The following is a 17687-nucleotide window of genomic DNA, read 5'->3' as shown; positions in this document are numbered from 1 at the left end:
ATTCAATCCCAAATACTCAGTGCTGAGGTTTCTCACAGATAAATGAAGGGGATTACTGGAACAATAAAACAATGTCTTACCTCAGATAACACCATATCCTAATACAGAGCAGAAAAATATGTGTAAAAACACAATCTAGGATTACAGTCATTTGTGATGTGAGGGGCTCCTTTGTAAATAAGTGTTAGTTAAAATAAAAAACATGTATAAATACATATAGAAAATCTTGCATAATCCCTATTTAAAAAAAGAAAAGAATAAAACCGCCAAGACAAATGAAGAATGGCTGTGGAAAAGAGCTGACAATTGCAGTGGCTGTAATAACCCACCTTGGGTTGGATATGCTAGGCAATGTGTCAATTGATTCCCATCTGATGATGGACTGTGTGCTGAAATAAATTGACCTTGCCAGACGATGAGTGAAATTGATGGAGCTTTTCATCTCCGGAGGGCCGTTCACACTCAGCCGTAAAATGGATAGTGCACAGGCCAGAGAGATTGAGGCGGAGAAGGTAAGGTGTGCGTCTGTTACCCACAAAGGTTTCCTTGGTAAATAATACCAAGAAAGAAAAATCACTATGCAGTAACAAGTACATGGGTTAAGTACCTGTTGTTGACTAGATGATAAGGACTAAAAGCACACAGCAATAAAGTGGCACTGACCGCAGACAGATGCTAGCCATTTGAAGAATATGTGTCTCAATTACTTGGAACCTAAATTGAAAGTGATAGTGATTTAAGTCTTCCCAATACAGCGGCTCTATTCTGCCAAACAGTCTTTTCAAGGATCCTGTGGAAAAAACAGCTTGAGTGTGTGAGACACAGGAGCACTATTGATTTTCAATAACATCCTCTAATGACCTGGCCACAGTTTGATCCACGCTGTCACTTTGGCCTGATATCATGTGATTGGATTGGTGGGTCTGGCGGCGCACAGCAGAGATGAGTAGTCAGGGCATTATCAGGATGAATTGGCTGTCTGTGGACAGGCACAGCTCAGCACAGCTCCTGTCGATAGCGGGACGGGGCGCCTCAGGGCTCTGGGTGCAGCCCACTGTGGAGCGCCTTCCGGCCTCATTAGAGTAGAGATGAGTGGTGTGAGGGGAGAGCCTCTCCTCGTCTATCCGATAGCCTGCCTCCCAGGCATTGCTCCTCTTAATGAGTCCAGACCGCAGGTCAATATGCCGCTGGGCTGCCAGTCAATACCGGTTACCTGCAACACAAACACTCAAAACCTGCTTTCATACAAAATCAATGTTCTATTAGTCCCTCTCTGTATTGCCTTGGTCCAATCTCATCGATTCTCTCTGAAGAGCTTTGCAGCCCATGTATGACAGATTATGGCCAAATGATCTGATAGCTTAGGCTACTCTCCTAGCGAAGTTGGTCGCCTTTATGATTTCAAAGTAATAGCTTGATTTAAGATGAGCAAATAGTCTAAATGCTGGAAGCTGAGCACAGCATTATCGGCAAACCTATCAACCTTAGATCAACATTCAGCTCAGTGGCTCAGTCTTACAAACACATTCACCGCACCAGTCAACTAAAAAAGACAAGTAGAAAATGTCATGACATTAGGTCCAAACTTTATTCCGTACATTTTAAACCATGAATGTTCATTTTGCACGCCTAAAACTCTACTTGTTTGTTTTGTATACAAGAGTCTAAGAAAAACAACTGCACAACACCACACGGTTGACAGAAAAAGTCCTTTTGTTGCCCCTAAAAAGTGTCTTTTGCATCTGTCCAGGGCTGGTCCAGTTTGTGACATGGAAGTCTTTTAAGAATTCCAATTCATTGGTAAATATAAACACTTGTTAATCCAGGTTTCTCTAAGAGTTGTGAGAATCCCCTCCTTCCAGTCTGAGTTTCCTTAGGGTGCTGTGTGCTGCTTTGCATAGATTGCAGTTGATCCTTCTTGGCCCTCTTACAACACCCTCAGTTCAACCCAATCATTGGCCAAAAACCTAGCCTTATTTTCAAAGTGATGGGTCTCCCCAAGCTTCACTTCATTTTGTTTTTCTAGAAATGGTTAAAAAGCCTATAATTTACATGGTCATTTTACAGCAAAGAAATATCAACAAGATATTTACATCAGTTTTCTATACAGACTGAACAAAGACCTCATAATATATTTATCTGCATATCTCAAAGGCAAACGAATGAACAAAACAGGTTGGTAATGTAACAATGTACATTGTCATTGAGGATATCCTGGTACCATGAGGTTAAATTAGGGTCAAACTAAAATCCAGTCTTTAGTGTGGGTCATAATGGATATGTCTCACAATCAACTGAGATAAATATTGTAAAAAGAGTGACGAATGCACAAAATACATCAAATTTATAGAAATGATATCTATACATGGAACACGGATAAGAAATGTACAAACTCGATTGAGACCCCTCTTCTTGCATAAAGCAAAAAAGGTACTGGATTAATATATTAATAATTATCAAATATTTAAGTCGGCTATAAACATACACTTATATGTGTTATTCACCGACATTATTTAACCTTAAGTCCACTAAAAATAGGTCATGGCATGTGCAGCCTGTTGCACATTTCATTTGTACAATCATACCCTTTCCCTTAGGGATTGATGCTCTTCTCTGGTGAGGAGCAGTGCACTGTTTCAGAGTGGGTTTTAAGTCCTACAGTAAAACTGTCAGAAGCTACCGGGCTTCTACCTCTTTGGGGTTGCGAGATGGGGAGTAGTCCCTGGGGTCCTGGGTGGTGAGGGGGGTAGTCCTTCTGGGTGATGCCGGACGGGCATTAGCAGCTGGCACCAGGGGCGGGGGCGCACTGAGCGCAGCAGTTGGAGGTGTCCTGTTCAGTGGCCCATTGTGTCCAGTGGAGGGGCTGAGTCTGGGGTAAGGCATGCCGCCCAGAGGAGGCATAAAGGGGGGCATGTGGGGCAGGTGTCCCTCCATAGGGGACTGGTGCAGTTGGTGCAGACGGGCCCTGTCCAGCTCCTCCCTCAGGTGTAGGCGCTCTCTCTCCTCGGCTTGTTGTCTCAAGCGTTCATGCTCCCGTCGGACCTCCAGCAGGTGCTCGTGGTGGGAGTAGTCGTGGGCCTCTCGCTCGCGGTATGCCCGCTCCTGCTCGTACACACTAGGGAAGCGGTGTCCCTCAGCCCGGAGCTGGAAGTCCATGCGGCGTTGCAGGTCTAGGCTGCGGTAAGCCTCTCTCAGAGGGTCCCAGGGAAAAGCTGGATGGGGCAGACGCTCTCGTCCTGCCAGAGGGCTTACCCCCATGAAGGGGGCCATACGAGCCCTGTCCAGGACGTTCAGACTACCTATCTGAGGCACAGCGCTCATAGAGAGGGGCAGGGAGTGTGCCATGGGAACACCATGCAGTCCTGGTGCAGGGAGGTCACTGCCCCGTGGTGATGGCAGAGGGGGCTGCTGGGACAGAGGGGGGTGGTGGTGATGAGGGTTTCCAGACTGGGACACTGGAGTGGACAGAGTCTGGGACAGTGGCTGTGGGGCAGGTTCAGAGCTTACCACCATGACCTCCTGCTCCTCCTTTCGCTCCTCTTTTATCTTCATGTCGTTTTTCACTTTATGTAGCAGCTCTGCAGGCTCTTTCCTGTCACTGTCCTTCAGAGTAGGTGGGGGTCCTGTCATCTTCAGGCTCTGCTCATTGATCACTGCTTTGGAGTATGGAGATGGGGAGCGCTGAGTGGGCTTGATGCAGTCTTCTGAGGACCTTCTCTCCAGGACCTCTTTACTGGGCGAGCGGCTCTCCTTCACCTTCACATCAGGCATGTTAGCCTCTCTGTGGCGCTCCAGAAGATCCTTGTCTCCATCCCTGATGCGATCCACGCTGCTGCTGTGGTGCCGCCCTGAGTCAGTGGAGTTCTGGCTGTTGGAACGAATCAGACTGCTGATCTGGTAACTGACTGGCCCAGAGGCAGGAGAGGAGCGGCTGGAGTGACGATTCCGATCCACGGAATCCCTGCAAAAAACAAATGTGTAGCTTTCGGTCAGAAGAATTAATGTATTGAATGTGTTATCTATGAAACTGTATGCTTGGCTGTATAGCTTACTCTCTTTCATATGTTTATAGTTCACTATTTAAGACAATATTTTGTGTCTGAATTAAGCCTCACCTGTCCTTGTCCTTCTCCTCTTTCCCAATGGAGGAGTCTCGTTTTTCTCGCTCCCTCTCTCTCTCCCGTTCCCTCTCTCGTTCTCTTTCTCGCTCGTGGCTATTGGCTGAGCTGCTCCTCTCAACGTCTGCAGATTTGGGCCACTGTGGCGGTGTGGGGAAAGATGGCGGGGTACGTCGAAGTCTGTTCCAGGTGTCATGGTGGGGGCTGCCAAACCCGGACAAACCCGCGGGCCCCTCCTTGCTGCCAAAAACACTGTTGGACCCTGGAGAGGCAAGGGACAGGCGTGGGAGCCACTGTAAGTTAATTGGGCACAAAACCCTCTTGAGGACATATAAGATGAGAAAGATTCAACAACAAAAGCTGCTTTAGTCTTTGTCTGTGGAGGATTTCTCACTGAAGCGGTTTGAAAGAGTAAGAGGTTAATAGCTCCCCCACCAACTGAAAAAAAATCTACTCATTTGCTTTTATACTAAAGAGCTGTTCCCTCCCTCCTGTTTTTTACACCGGATGAACAGGGGAGACTCTCTTGCCCTCTGGAGTGGGGCTGTGAAAAGCCAAGAGGGACCTTAAAATTCCACGGCATGTCTATTCCAATCACTTTTCATTCTCACAACAGGCTGACTGAATTGGCACACAAGAATAGGGGGTGAAGAGAAAGAGAGTGGAAGGTAGGGAGGAAGGATGCAGGGGGGAAGGAGAAAGCCCTCCATGGTGCTGCAGAAGGGGCTTGTCAAGTAATTAATAGATGAATTGCCACCAAATGGCGGACCCGGGAGTGCGTGTTGGCAGTAGCAGCGCCAGATTAAAGCCAGGCTGCTGGGGACATGGCTGCGAGATGGAGTGGAGGCAGGAGGAGGTATACTGTGGTGTGGTTTACTTGTTGGGCCTCCCTCAGCTACGGCAGCTTTGACACAAAAACTGCAGCTAAGTGCCTTGATTTTATTTTTTCAACTCTCCTGTCTGTCCCTGTGGTCTGTCTCTGTCCCACTCTGTTTTGTTACTGGCCACAAGGGCTGGATCGAAGGATGAGAGGGGGCCAGCGCTTACCAAGCGAGGGGTTGCCTAATCCTCCGAAGGCACTGCTTGAAAGGTTGCCGAGGCCGCCAAAGGAACTGGAGCGACTGAAAGGATCTGCAAAATGCCAAACAGGGATTAGCAAAAGCGGGGGCCGGCTCCTGGTGCTCACCCAGCCCCAGCCCGTTCCACTCGGCTTTTCTCTTACAAGCGAGCTGTGTGTGGCTTTCCTCCACTGCTGCCCTAACGCTCAGCCTGGTAATCCCACTGCCAGGCTTCCAGGATTCAGGATTTACTGCCACTAACAGGAGTGGAGAGTCTGTGAACCCTACCCTGCATGGGACACTGTGCAACTTGAGTTAACTGAATATGGTGAGTCTAGTAGTAGGGATGACAACATGTACTTTTCTGCTCATTTTGTCAGGTTAGCGAAGTGACAGTAATTGCAGAAAAGTTGCATTGTCTGCTGAGAAGTCAGTTTGTCAAGACTAAATGTTAATCTAAGCCAGGAATCTTTTGACTCTGTATTATTGTAACAAATACGCTGAATAGGAACATGTTTGGACATTTGAGTATTATAGATGAACTAGACTTCAAAACCTTCAATAAAGCAAATCAATAATATATTAACATAAAGGCATCATTGGATTCACATCATTACCCCTGCCTTGTTACAAAAACAACGTCGTTTATAAGGTGTGTCACAGTGTACTGTACTGTGAAAAAGCCTGTCTCTCCAAAAATGTGAACTTGGGCTGAACTGAATGCCTGAATGGGCACCCTATTAACCTTGAAATGAACTTGAGGTCACGCTTGGAAATAACTAGGCTCCAAATTGAGCCGTTATGTCGAAAATGGGTTGTGAGGTTGGAGGGAGAGGGTGAGAGGGAGAAAGATGAAGAGAAAATGGAAATAGCTGCATAAAATAGTAGTGAAAGTGGAGTTACTTACACTTACCTGCCAAATGGCTAGGAGGCAGGAAGCCACTGGGATGGGGGGCAGGACCATAGGGCTGTGCAGCTGGATGACCAGGTCCTAAAAACAAGAAAAATGTATATGATTAATTAAAATCTTTAATTATTCATATTTCACACTAATATTATACTGTATAATAATTATATTATATAAAATGCAAAATTGTAGGAACTTATTCTACATACAGGAGATCTACATATAACTAACATATTGGGGTCAGTTCGTAAAAGTGTAAGTCGCCAGTCCTTTCCACCAGAGCGTAGTAGGCATTGCCCATATTCCATGAATTGTTAATGAATGAAGCAATTATAGGAGTGCCTCTGACACACCACTGCATAATTACTAGTCAAAGGGTGTTCGCCTCTCTGTTGCCCTCCAACGCAGGGCAAATCAGTCAATTACCTAAGCGCTAGTCATCCATATTCATAGACATATCTGACACCCTTTACTGGCAAAACATTTGCTACAAAAGCACTATAATTAAGTGAACGTTACATGAGAGGAGAGAAAAAAATGACACCATTTCATTACAGGAGTGGCTTCAACATGCAGTTTTAAATATTCATTAGCATAAAGACAAAATTGCTTTGGCAGGCTTTTAGGCTATAGTAGTGTCAGTGGTAGAAATCATGTGTTGTATTTTATTTGCCTGACCTGTGGAAGAGAACAGCGGCCGTGCAAGGTCGTGAGGGTAGGGAAACCCAGGGAAAACTCCTGGGGCTGGGGGTCGACTGAACAAGTCCAGCTTCCCGTTCATGTCGAGTTTGTGAGGGTCCAGCTGCATTTGCTGCAGAGAAGAGGCAGAGAAGGGCAGAGCCGGACGTTAGGTTGGCAAGCAACAGCAACAAACATTTCCGACAAAAGAGTGAGAGGGATTTATCCCGGGCTTCACTGGGTGAGAGATCAGAGGAAGACAGACACATAAACAAAAGCCCTATGTCTCCAATTCTGGCCAGTGTTTTAGAACAAATATGACTAAGCTGATTAGGGAAAGCTAATCCTCTGTAACAAGGGTTCATGGTCCGAGAAGGACTGACAGCACCAGGCCAGACGCATTAGCTGCTTTCTAAGACTGGACATACTTTGCTCAGCTTGAGTTTTGAAAGGAATTTTACACATACTTGTTTTTAGGCATAGTCAAGGAAGTTATGCAAGATTTAAAAAAAAGAAACGTAAAAAAAAGCAACATCTAATAGTACCCTCAAATCACATATTATGTCAAAGATTTTATTTTTTGACATTATACTCTAAATATTTCCTCAACCATTTCACTCACCTTCATTTTCTGTTGGTGGTGATAGATCTGCCATGCGATCTGGACATGCACTGCACACCACTTGCCAGGTTTCTACAAAAACATTAGCAAGAGACTGAGGTCAGGGTGCTGGTTTTAAGTAAAAATAATAAGGTTGGAATTGAAATTTTGGCAGGTCTAAGAATATGATAATTTTTAATTCAGGGCAATAAACTGAATAAAATAGATGTAAACCTAACTTTTTCAGAAATTCTGAAGACCTTTCTTGGACAGACCTTTTAACCTAATGAATAAATGGATGAGAGCTGAGAATCAAGTGACTTACCCGTACTGACGTCCTGAATGGATCTGTTATCTGTGAACACATAAACAGGAATTATTATAAAAGCAAATAGCAAAACTATTTCCTGATCTCACTCAACCAGTGAAAAAGACCACAAACAATACTATCTGTTGTATACACAGCCTAGAGATTTTTTTTTTTTTTGTTCTATTGGTTCAATCCCTCTGAACTACAGTGAACTACAGCATACGGCACACTTGATTAGACATGCTTTTAATGTTTTACGTTAAATTCCTTCTAAAAATGATTGGTGTTTCTAGTTGAGTCTATCGACCATCAAAAATGTCAGCTCACCCTTGGGTCTTTCTGTAGTAGTGTGTGAGGTACTGCTCCTGGACGGGCTGCTACGTCAATGGGATTAGATGCCTGCAAAAAGTGGAACAAAATAAAATACACCTGACCTGGTTTCTGTTTGCATGTATAATATAGCCCTGATGTTTACAGCCTAAAAACCCATCCTAGTAACCCTATACCCTCGCTAAGCGCTATCGTTCAATAAATCCTCCAGTATCGCTGACGTGAGGAGATGAAAATGCAACGATGCTGCTAGCGCTGAGCTTTAGCACACTAGCACATCTGTGATCTCTCTGATCTCCTCTTTAAGTCTTTGGAGCACAAGTGCCTAGATCAGCTGCATTAATCCGTCCCGCATCAAGAGGAGGAAGATTGTGCTACAGGGTCAGCAGCAACCACAAACAAACGCAAGCACGTCCCATGCCCTGCCCTCTCCCTGAATACTGAGCAGGAGCTTTAGATATATCCATGTTTTCTTTCAACCATCTGGAGGTACCTTCAGCAACAAAAAAGAGCCCCACCATGACTAACCCTGCCAGGAGAAAGGCCAGGGGATTTAGGGCAGCTTTGATTGGTGGCTTACATCGGGTCACAGCCACTGGGCCTCTGCCAGACAGGACTGCACCCTCCCACCTGCTATCACTGGATCAAATCTATACTGGTTTGCTCTGTGTCCATTACCTGTATACTCTTACAGTGAAAAGGAGGAAATAAAATACTAATAGTTTTGAAGTTTTAATAAAAGTTTTGGACAAGCACAAAATAATACTAAAACATTTGATGTTCTCAATGGGGGTGCCTTGGGTAATGAAATTGATATGATGTAATAATAATAACAATAATAATAATAATGATATAATAATGTGAACAATTTTACTTATTAAATTATATTACACAACAAACCAGGTATTCTTGTTTCTTAAATCATTAGCTACAGTTTTTTTATGGATAACTAGCTTGAACACACAGACGCCTGCAGCTCCTACCATATGGCGTATTAATCATCTGATTTGACAACTTACATGCAGATTAGCCCTTATTGCTGCCATTTATCTCATACAGTGCTTGAGTAAACCAATGAAATGCAATTTTTCAACATTGGCTCCAGATGTCTTTGTTTAGACCCACAATTGTTCAAGGGTTTACATTTGTTTAACAAGCATCTGTGAGACAGTGTCATGCGGCTACATGTGGAGGCTGCTGTGAGGTGAGAGCTGCTGGGCTGACCTTGGGCTGGAAGGCTCCCTGCAGCGAGCTGAAGGGTCCTGAGTGCGGGAGCAGCGGGGGCATGCCTGGCATAGTGGGGGGGTAGGAGGGGAAGAACTGAGGAGAGAAACACCCAGGGAGACATCAATCAAACCAATGCAGGTACAAACACAATCACAGTAATGTTTTCAGGCAACATTCAAATATACATCATTAATTTAACATATGCAATTAAATATAATGACAAGAAAAAACAAAACTTACATTTGAATGTCTGATGAAGGGATTGTCCAGCTTGGGGGTATACTTGTCAAACTGAAAGAGATAAGAGAAGACAAATTAACAAAAAACCCATACTTTTTCCCCCACAAATTCACAATTTTCATATTAAACTAGACACATGATATACATAAGCTCTGGTTTGATGAGGAGCACTGAGCCCTGGAGTGAAACAGCTGGCTTGCACTAGTCATGGGTTTATTTCCACTGCACGCTCAGATAGGCAGTGAAATCACTAACAATACCAGCACTTGAGCGAGCTGCCCACATGAAGACAACCTCCCTGATTTTCCAATTGAGCAAAGGGAGATTGGGTGTGGAAACAGTTTCAAAATCAGACCAGTTTTGTCTATACACTGGAAAATGTGCCGAAATCTGAGTCTAATTGCTTTGGACTGCAATAACAAGACCAAATGTTATAGATGAGATGGGGAGGCGGAGGAGACGCATTGCTTGTTTTGGGTTTCAGATTTTCTCTCGTAACAGACCAATTCCTTGTGCTCAAATTCATGGAAAGATTATATAGAGCCCCTTGTGTGAGTCTAATGAATGAAACTGGATCAAGCTGATGACATTTGCGATGGTTAGCAGCTAATTCAGGACAACTCGGTATAAAACTAATGCAAGTCTGGAACGATGAATTCACGCCAGGAAACATTTGTGATTCAAAGCTTGTGCCGGCCAGAAACATTATAATAAAAATTGCAATTTGCCATATAATATAACTTATGATCTCTGAAAAACTGCTTGTGAGCTTGTCTTGAACACATGGGAATTGAGTGGGAAAGCTGAGAAGGAGAGGAGACAGAGGAGAGAACTGCGTATGTTGACCTGAAGATGAATGAATAGGGACTTGTGTTCATAAGCCAGTGCCGCCTCTCTATTTTAAAAACAGGCTAATTACAAGTGACAGTAAGTTATTCCTTTTCCGCAAATACACAACCCATTTGCAGGTACTTTTTGCGAGTGTTTTCACAAAGCGCTCTTGGCAGGCTCCTACATTTTGGGTTTACATAAAACAGGGAAATGAGCGGGTATGAATCAGTGTTTTTCTGTGCGGTGTTGCCACATGGGCGGTGGAGGGGGCGAGTCGAGGGTTGGCTGGGATACAGGCTGTGGGTCAGGAGCCCTCGGGTAAAGCGGAGTCTTTCACATGTGCTCTCAAAATGGCAGCAGTGGCAGTGATGGTGTTGGCGGCCCTGTTTGTGGGCGATAATAGGCCCAAATCAAAGACAGACGGCCCATTGAGAGGACCCGTCGAGCCTGCTTCCGAGCTCATTAAACGGCTCCTCTGCATTTCTGAAGGCACGGCCTGTTTTAATGTCTGACACTCGGAGAAGGATTCTGGACGCTTTATAGCCTTGTAAAAAGTGAGGAATAAAGCCGGCACATATAATTTATAATGCCTGTCAGAGTTTTATGGTATACAGCTTTGACTAATTAAAGCTTAATATTTCATCTTATAACAATTAAGACTATTCCCTGACCGACAACAAAGCTGGGGCAAGGGGGCGGATGAGGAGAGATGTTCAGTGCTGCCATTTGGCAAGCCAGCTGCTTGAGGGCATTGAACAATAAACAAATAGAGGCTTCATAATTTCATTAATTACAGCCATTAGCCAAGGGCTGTTACATAGTTTAAATGACATGGGGTGTCTATAGAGTAGGCTGAAAGCAAAACACTGGAGAGATAGTGATACATGGAGACTCATAACAGGGCTGTACTTGGTTTTCCTTTTATGATAAACAGTAAAACAACCACAACATTACGATTCTGAGCAATTCTAAACAAATGACACACAGAAGAAAGACAGCTTTGTTTCACTTAGAGGGAAAATGCACAAGTTAACAACACAGTTTCAATTAAAACATGGCAGAACACATTAGCAGCAAATCCCAGTGAAAGAAGGCTATATTCAAAGTAAAGACTACATAATGGCAGCATTAGTGAGATGAGAGAAATAGCCCCTTTCATCTTCAAACAGGGCTGTGTATGGTATGTAATCTCTCCCATGTTAGGAGCAGTTGGGCAGAGAGCTGTGCGTGCGTTGGACCTGGCTGAACAGTGTAAAAACCGTGGCTTTGATTCACACTGTACAGGAAGTGGATGATCATGAAGAGGGCCCTTAATCACAGGTCATCACAAGATGGATTAGATCTATTAGACTGATGCCAAAAGCAACAAATGAGGGCCGCATCTGCATCGACTGTCAGCGATCACCGAGTGTTTGAAATGACTGATGAATAGTTATAACTTTCCCCTCATCTAAAAGTCTGACCTCCAGCCCCAGTCAAAGCACGGAAGCAATTAGACAAATGATCACAACCGTTTAGCAGTGATGTCATCTGTGTCTCTATCCACAATGAACCAATATGACTCACAGTAAGAGCAAACTAACTCGAATCTGTGTCCCCTTATTGCTGTCTGGAAACAAGCTAAACATTTAAAGCTATTATAAACATGTGCATATGTGTCCAATTTAAAAAGCTGCCTGGAGGCCAGCCTTTATTTTGATTTGGAGCTAAAGTCAAGGGCTAAATGAAAAGTTTAAATTAGATTAGGAAATGCTCTCTTATTTGGGAGGAATGAGTCAGATGTTGGCCTCTGTCACAGTGATGCATATGCTAATGTTTTTGTTAGCAGTATAACAATAATTGCATGAAAGAAGCTGTGTGTAGAAATGCAGTGCTGAAAGTAGTGGCCCCCGCTGCATAGTATTGTTTTTTGCTTTGTTTGAAAATGTTCCTGCTTCAAAGGAACATCAGTGGCAGTGGTAGAACAATAAGAAATCAAAGTCAATTGATATTTTTTGGAAGGGAGGGTGCTACAGTTAGGGACTAAAATGGTGAATAAAAAAAAAATGGGTCTGATTGAAGAAAAAACTGTCAGGATTACGTTATGGGAACTGTAGTTACTTATCCTCACATTTCGGGCCTGGGTACGCACCATGGGAGGTGCGGTGGGCGGGGTGAGGATGGCCGGGGGGAGGCTGGGGAAGGGCGTGAAGGTGTGCTGGTGGGTGTGTTGGTGCTGGTGCATGTGCTGGTGTTGGTGAAATTCAGCCCTCAGGAGCGACACAGGCCCCCGGCCCCGCTCCGAACTCTGAACCAGGAAGCGGTTGTTCAGCTCCTGCCTCAGGAGGTCATGCTCTGCAAGAAAGGAGAGCGAGGAAACCAAAAAAGGGGGGAAGGGAGGGAGGGGACACAAGAAAAAAAGGGACGGCGCCCAGTCAGTTCACAAGAAGTAGAAAGAGAAAATAGTCACCTGGCAATCTCTGTTTCTCCAGCTCATGCTGTGAGGGTTTTCTACGTGGGGACTCATTGGTGGAGGTAAGAGAGTTGCCTGTGACAATGTGCCAATCAGAATCCCCGAATGAGGCTGGCAATACATGATTGGTTGGTTGAATGATATCAACAGGCTGGTATCTAAAGACAAGAGAGAACCAAGAGTCATCCCAGCAGAAAACACACACACACCCTCTGAGAGGGGGACGCCCATCAGTGCTGGAGACATTATTCTCTTTGTTGCAGCGTTTAGAGGACTACGTTTTTGGAAGTCAAATGACTGGATACGAGTCATTTTGCTTGTGGAGGCCACATCACTGAAGTGCTGCTGAAGATGTCTCCAGCTGTGATGACAGTCCAATTGTCCTCCTACTGTGTAATCAGCTTGTGGAAATAGCATGCAGTGTTTGTGTGACAAAAAGACCCCCTAGCCATGATACAGTAGGATGGGGTCAGGGTTAGGGTGAAACTGTGATACCTGTCGTAAACATGAAGTAATTTGTCTATGTGTACAAGTATTTAAGCTGTTTACTTTCCAAATGTAGATTATGTGTGGACATATACATTTAAAGCATTCATAGAAAAGATAAGAGAAATTATGAAATGGCACTTACCTTATGTATGACAAGTTCAACTTCACATTACAAATGTATTGAAAATAACTAGTACAACTGCTATGTCACTACTAAAACCATCCAAGGTTCACTATAAGATTAAATGACGGCTTTCTATACTATATGGTACAAATAAAATAGGTCAAAATATTAGTTTTTTACATAAAAGTACATCAAGTATCCAAGTGTCATTAAATCTAAGGCGTTACCTGGGTAGGGTGTGCCAGCGGGGTGCCCGGGCACCACTAAACTGTTGGTTGGTAAGGTCGGTGGTGGTGGCAGTGCTGCTGGGGTTGCAAACATGGCCGGATGGCGATGGACGGGGCTCCGTAGGGAGGAATAGTGTGAGGTAGAGAGGTTGGCTATGGACAGAGGCAGAGCGGGCACTGAGGAGGGCAGCCCGCTGAGGTGGTGATGGGGCGAGGGGGGGAGGTGGTGTTTGGGAAGACCCACAGGACTGCTGCTGTGGCTGAAGAGAAGAAAGAGGACAGGAGATATTACTTAGAGCCCAAAGAACATTAAAACATGTATTACATTTATAGTAAATTGTAAAAATGTTTGTCCTATCTGCTCCATATACTCCTCCGACATCTTTATGACGTTACATGTTCATTTGGTGCACAAAGGCCAACAATTTACCTTGACAGCGTAAGAAAGATTTTCCAATAAACCTTACAGGGCACAATATGAGGTGAAACGAGCAGAGCAGGCGTGGTATGTACTGGTGGGTCTCAATGAAAAACAGTAAATCTGACATCTGCTTATTGAATGTTTGTGCACATCAAATCAATATCCAGTGAAATAGAAGAGCTATTACTGGCTTAATATAGATTGCACTGCTTTAATGAGGGCACATTTCAATAGATAGATAAATATATGTGCCACATTGTCAAGACAATGATGTAATTGGTTTAAAGAACGTTCTAATGTATTTAGCATAAATGTTTTTGTACATTTTGTGAGGATGTACTGCTGGTATGATACTGGTTTATTTTATTTTATTAGATTTAACTTAGAGTTCGGCGTATACTCAAGAAAACACTCCAGCTAAATACCATTTCAAATTGTATGCATGTGCTTACCTATAATCGTGGAGGCTGCTGTATGACAGTGGGTGATGGTGGCTGATGATTGGGCGAGAGTGGTGTGGGGGCGGGGGCAGAACTCGGGGGTCCTGGTGCGCGTGTGGGAGGTGGGCTTGATGGGACAGGGAGTGAGGTTGCGCCCTCAGCAGGGGAGAGGTGGAAGGGAGCAGAGGTAGAGTTGGATGTGACTGCTCCTTCTTGACGCTGCTGAGAGGAGGAGGTGTGGACAGTCGAGACCTGGGCGGCTCTGGGGGTGCCGCCGCTGCTGCCGGGGCAGGCGAGCCTGTGGGGGCCGATGCCGGGGTGGGGCTGGGCACTGGAGGCGCAAACGGCACCTCAATGCTGCTGCTGTGCTCCTGACCGCGGTGGAGCCCGGAGTTCTTGGCTGAAGTACAACTCTTAGACTCTGGATTATCATTCGTTGGCACACCTGGGGAAACACGTAGAGAAGATAGACGGAACAGTTAGTAAGTGTGTGCGAAAACCTTCTGAGCCATCTTTAAAACAAAAACAACACAATTAAAAACTCCTAATCCAGCAGTCCACTTTATAAAGCCTATAAAATACACTACATACAGCAATTGTGGCTAAAAACAATTCCATAGTCAAACTGAATTGCAATAAAATATGTTACTTCATCATGTATTTGAATATTAAGTCTAATGATATGTTAAGAAGGAGATGTTGCCTAGAATTATTTAGTAATTAGTCATCATCAGAGTTACCATTTAAGTCTCTTTATAATCACACACACATAGCACAGTCAACCACAAACAAACCAGCAATCTATGTAATAAAATCTTAATGACATCCTTACAAAATCATTTACACCCTGTCCACAGATAATAGTCAGATAATGAATGAAAAGTATTCCAACTTCCTTTTTCATGGTCAGTGACGTACCCAGTGTGTCCTGCCCATGGGTGCTCTTGTATTCCTCTCCCTATAGGTCGCATCGAGTGTTTAATCAGGTCATTTTCACGCTTGACTATAATCAGATGATCCAATTTCTTCCTGCGATCCAGTCAGTATGAATAAATCACAGCTAATTAAAGTTAAATGTCGGGCCTTATTCGGGGCTTTGCTGAGCACACAATCTGGCAAGAAATAATTATGTTTCAATTGTGCTGTGAAGAGAGATCGTGGCCCCTTATCATGCCCTCTCCTCCTTTCCATGCCTAGTTTCCCTGATCCTTTGTGGGATTCGCAGAAAAAAAAAAAGTACAAAAATGCTATACTCACGCCACTTTGTCTCTACTATTCATCAGTAGTCCTTTCAGCAAGAAAAAAGCTTTTATAATCACTATTGCGCAGAACGACTTTCACACTTAGTCTGTTGCAATTTAATGACGGTAATTATATGCTGTTGTAGCGGGGGAAATGGAAGTGGCATAAAACGCGCCATCTTGACACCTTTCATGCACAAAGAAACGACTGATGAATCTTAATGGTGGTGCTAAACTATTTGGTGAACTATAGATTCAGAATCAAAGCAAAATAGGCCAGAGAAATACAGTGCTGAACGGAAATATGAAAAATGGTACATATTTGCTATGTTATGTGTGTAGTATAGTGAAAAGAACATATAACTTGGCCTGGTGGCATCTCCTGCTTGTCACAACATCCATTGTTTTGTGTCAGCCTTGCAACCAACCAGAACTGCCCAAGGCCCATAGTAACTAAGGTACACTCAGTTTGTTAGAATAGACTCACTACTGACTTCTAGTGGGAGCACTTTGAAGAAACTGTAATCACAACTTCTATGCAACATTCTAAACAATTTTATATATGGCTGTTGGACAACTTTACACCTTACACAACTTATGCTTGATGGTCTGTGGACTCGTAAAGCAGAGGTTTATAATAGTCTGGGATTGTAAAACTCAAAAGAAAGCCTGAAATGGGAATACTCAAATTGCATTGGTCTTTTTTTCCCACAGCATTTAACTCACACTAAAAAGAGGATGACAAAAAAGCCCCAAAAGGAAGACAAAGAATCTGTGGGCTAGTAGTCTAATCTACAGCCAAGGCGTGTTTAGTACTTCAATCACAAGTCCTCTTACTTGTACCTCAATTAAAAAACTCTACTCTTAAAGACCACAAAAACGTGAAGTGCCTGGGGCTGCTGTCAAACCGCCTAGACGCCGACATGAGGTCCGCTAATGGAATATCCAGTCACTATTAACAGCCTGCTTAATCTTTCAAGGATCCTAACACCCATAAATAGCGCAATAAAAAGCTAGGGCAGAGTCTTTAGATTTTTTATTTGCTGAAACCCTCCCTCTCTCCCTTACTTCTAGCATTTTATAGGTGAAACGGGGCTGGCTAAGGTGTCACGATTTTTCAAATGAATTCCAGGGTCCAAGCTGGATATAGACCTGCACATTTATAGTGGTCTGGGAATTGGATTAAACTGTCAGGCTCTTGTTCCGGGCAAAGGCGCAACTGAAAAAAAATAGGAAAGGACTAAGGGCAATAGATAGATAGACACACAAGACAGACAGGCATTGCAGACAGCCCAAACATAGAGCAAGAAGCAAATATCCACAGTTGAAATGTCGCTGGTGGGTGATGTTACCATGGCAACCCGTTCTTCCAGACACAATGGAAAAAAAAAGTCTCTCCCCACGACCACTATAAGGAAATAGAGAGGGGGAATCGGCACATAGTAATGCTGCCAGCGCGAGCAGTGAGCAGCCTGGGTTATCTTAATGATGATTCTAATGGGCCCTAATGGAGGCAGGGAGGGAGGTATCAGCTCAACCCAGAAAGTCTCTCATTAAAAAAGAAGCAGCAAGCTCTAGACACTCGCATGCATTCACAAAGAGAACAGGGAACCAAAAAGACAACGGTGGAAAATAGGCGTGAAATGACAACGTCTTCATTTTGTCTAGATCTAAAATGGGATCAAATATAGAGCGCAACTATCAAGATGGTCTGATCTAGAATTTTTTTTTTTTTTTCATGAAATAGTGCTTCAAAACACTTCAAATGTCTAGTTACAAGATTTGGAAATGCGCAATATATTTACCTAGAGCCTATATAAAACACCAGACTAATTTGCAGTTACTAATTATACGGTATTTATATGCTACAGTCATGCTATGCAATAAAATATATAATCATATGTCTCATTCAATGTCATGTTATGATGTACAAGTAACTCGTATGATGTACAAGTTTATAAAAGATAATCTCATTCAGTATGTATTAAGACCA

General features: G+C 43.8%; 1 protein-coding gene across 1 annotated transcript in view; it reads right to left on the bottom strand.

Moving 5' to 3' along the window:
- Positions 1-1569: 1569 nt before the first annotated feature.
- fbrsl1 (fibrosin-like 1) overlaps positions 1570-17687 on the bottom strand; it is a 352410-nt gene continuing 336292 nt past the window's right edge. The window contains exons 8-20 of the mRNA XM_055223996.1: positions 14466-14898; positions 13593-13852; positions 12411-12634; positions 9470-9520; positions 9227-9322; positions 8000-8071; positions 7688-7717; positions 7384-7455; positions 6762-6894; positions 6090-6167; positions 5166-5249; positions 4116-4380; positions 1570-3961 (exon numbers count right to left, since the gene is read on the bottom strand). Of these exons, the coding sequence (XP_055079971.1) occupies positions 2677-3961; positions 4116-4380; positions 5166-5249; positions 6090-6167; positions 6762-6894; positions 7384-7455; positions 7688-7717; positions 8000-8071; positions 9227-9322; positions 9470-9520; positions 12411-12634; positions 13593-13852; positions 14466-14898 (3083 nt within the window). The 3' untranslated portion in view covers positions 1570-2676. The remainder of the gene's footprint in view (positions 3962-4115; positions 4381-5165; positions 5250-6089; positions 6168-6761; positions 6895-7383; positions 7456-7687; positions 7718-7999; positions 8072-9226; positions 9323-9469; positions 9521-12410; positions 12635-13592; positions 13853-14465; positions 14899-17687) is intronic.

This window comes from Periophthalmus magnuspinnatus, chromosome 9, assembly GCF_009829125.3.
Source record: "Periophthalmus magnuspinnatus isolate fPerMag1 chromosome 9, fPerMag1.2.pri, whole genome shotgun sequence".
NCBI classification, from domain to species: domain Eukaryota; kingdom Metazoa; phylum Chordata; class Actinopteri; order Gobiiformes; family Gobiidae; genus Periophthalmus; species Periophthalmus magnuspinnatus.
Note: the sequence above shows the minus strand (reverse complement) of the source record. Positions and strands in the feature narration are given on the sequence as shown.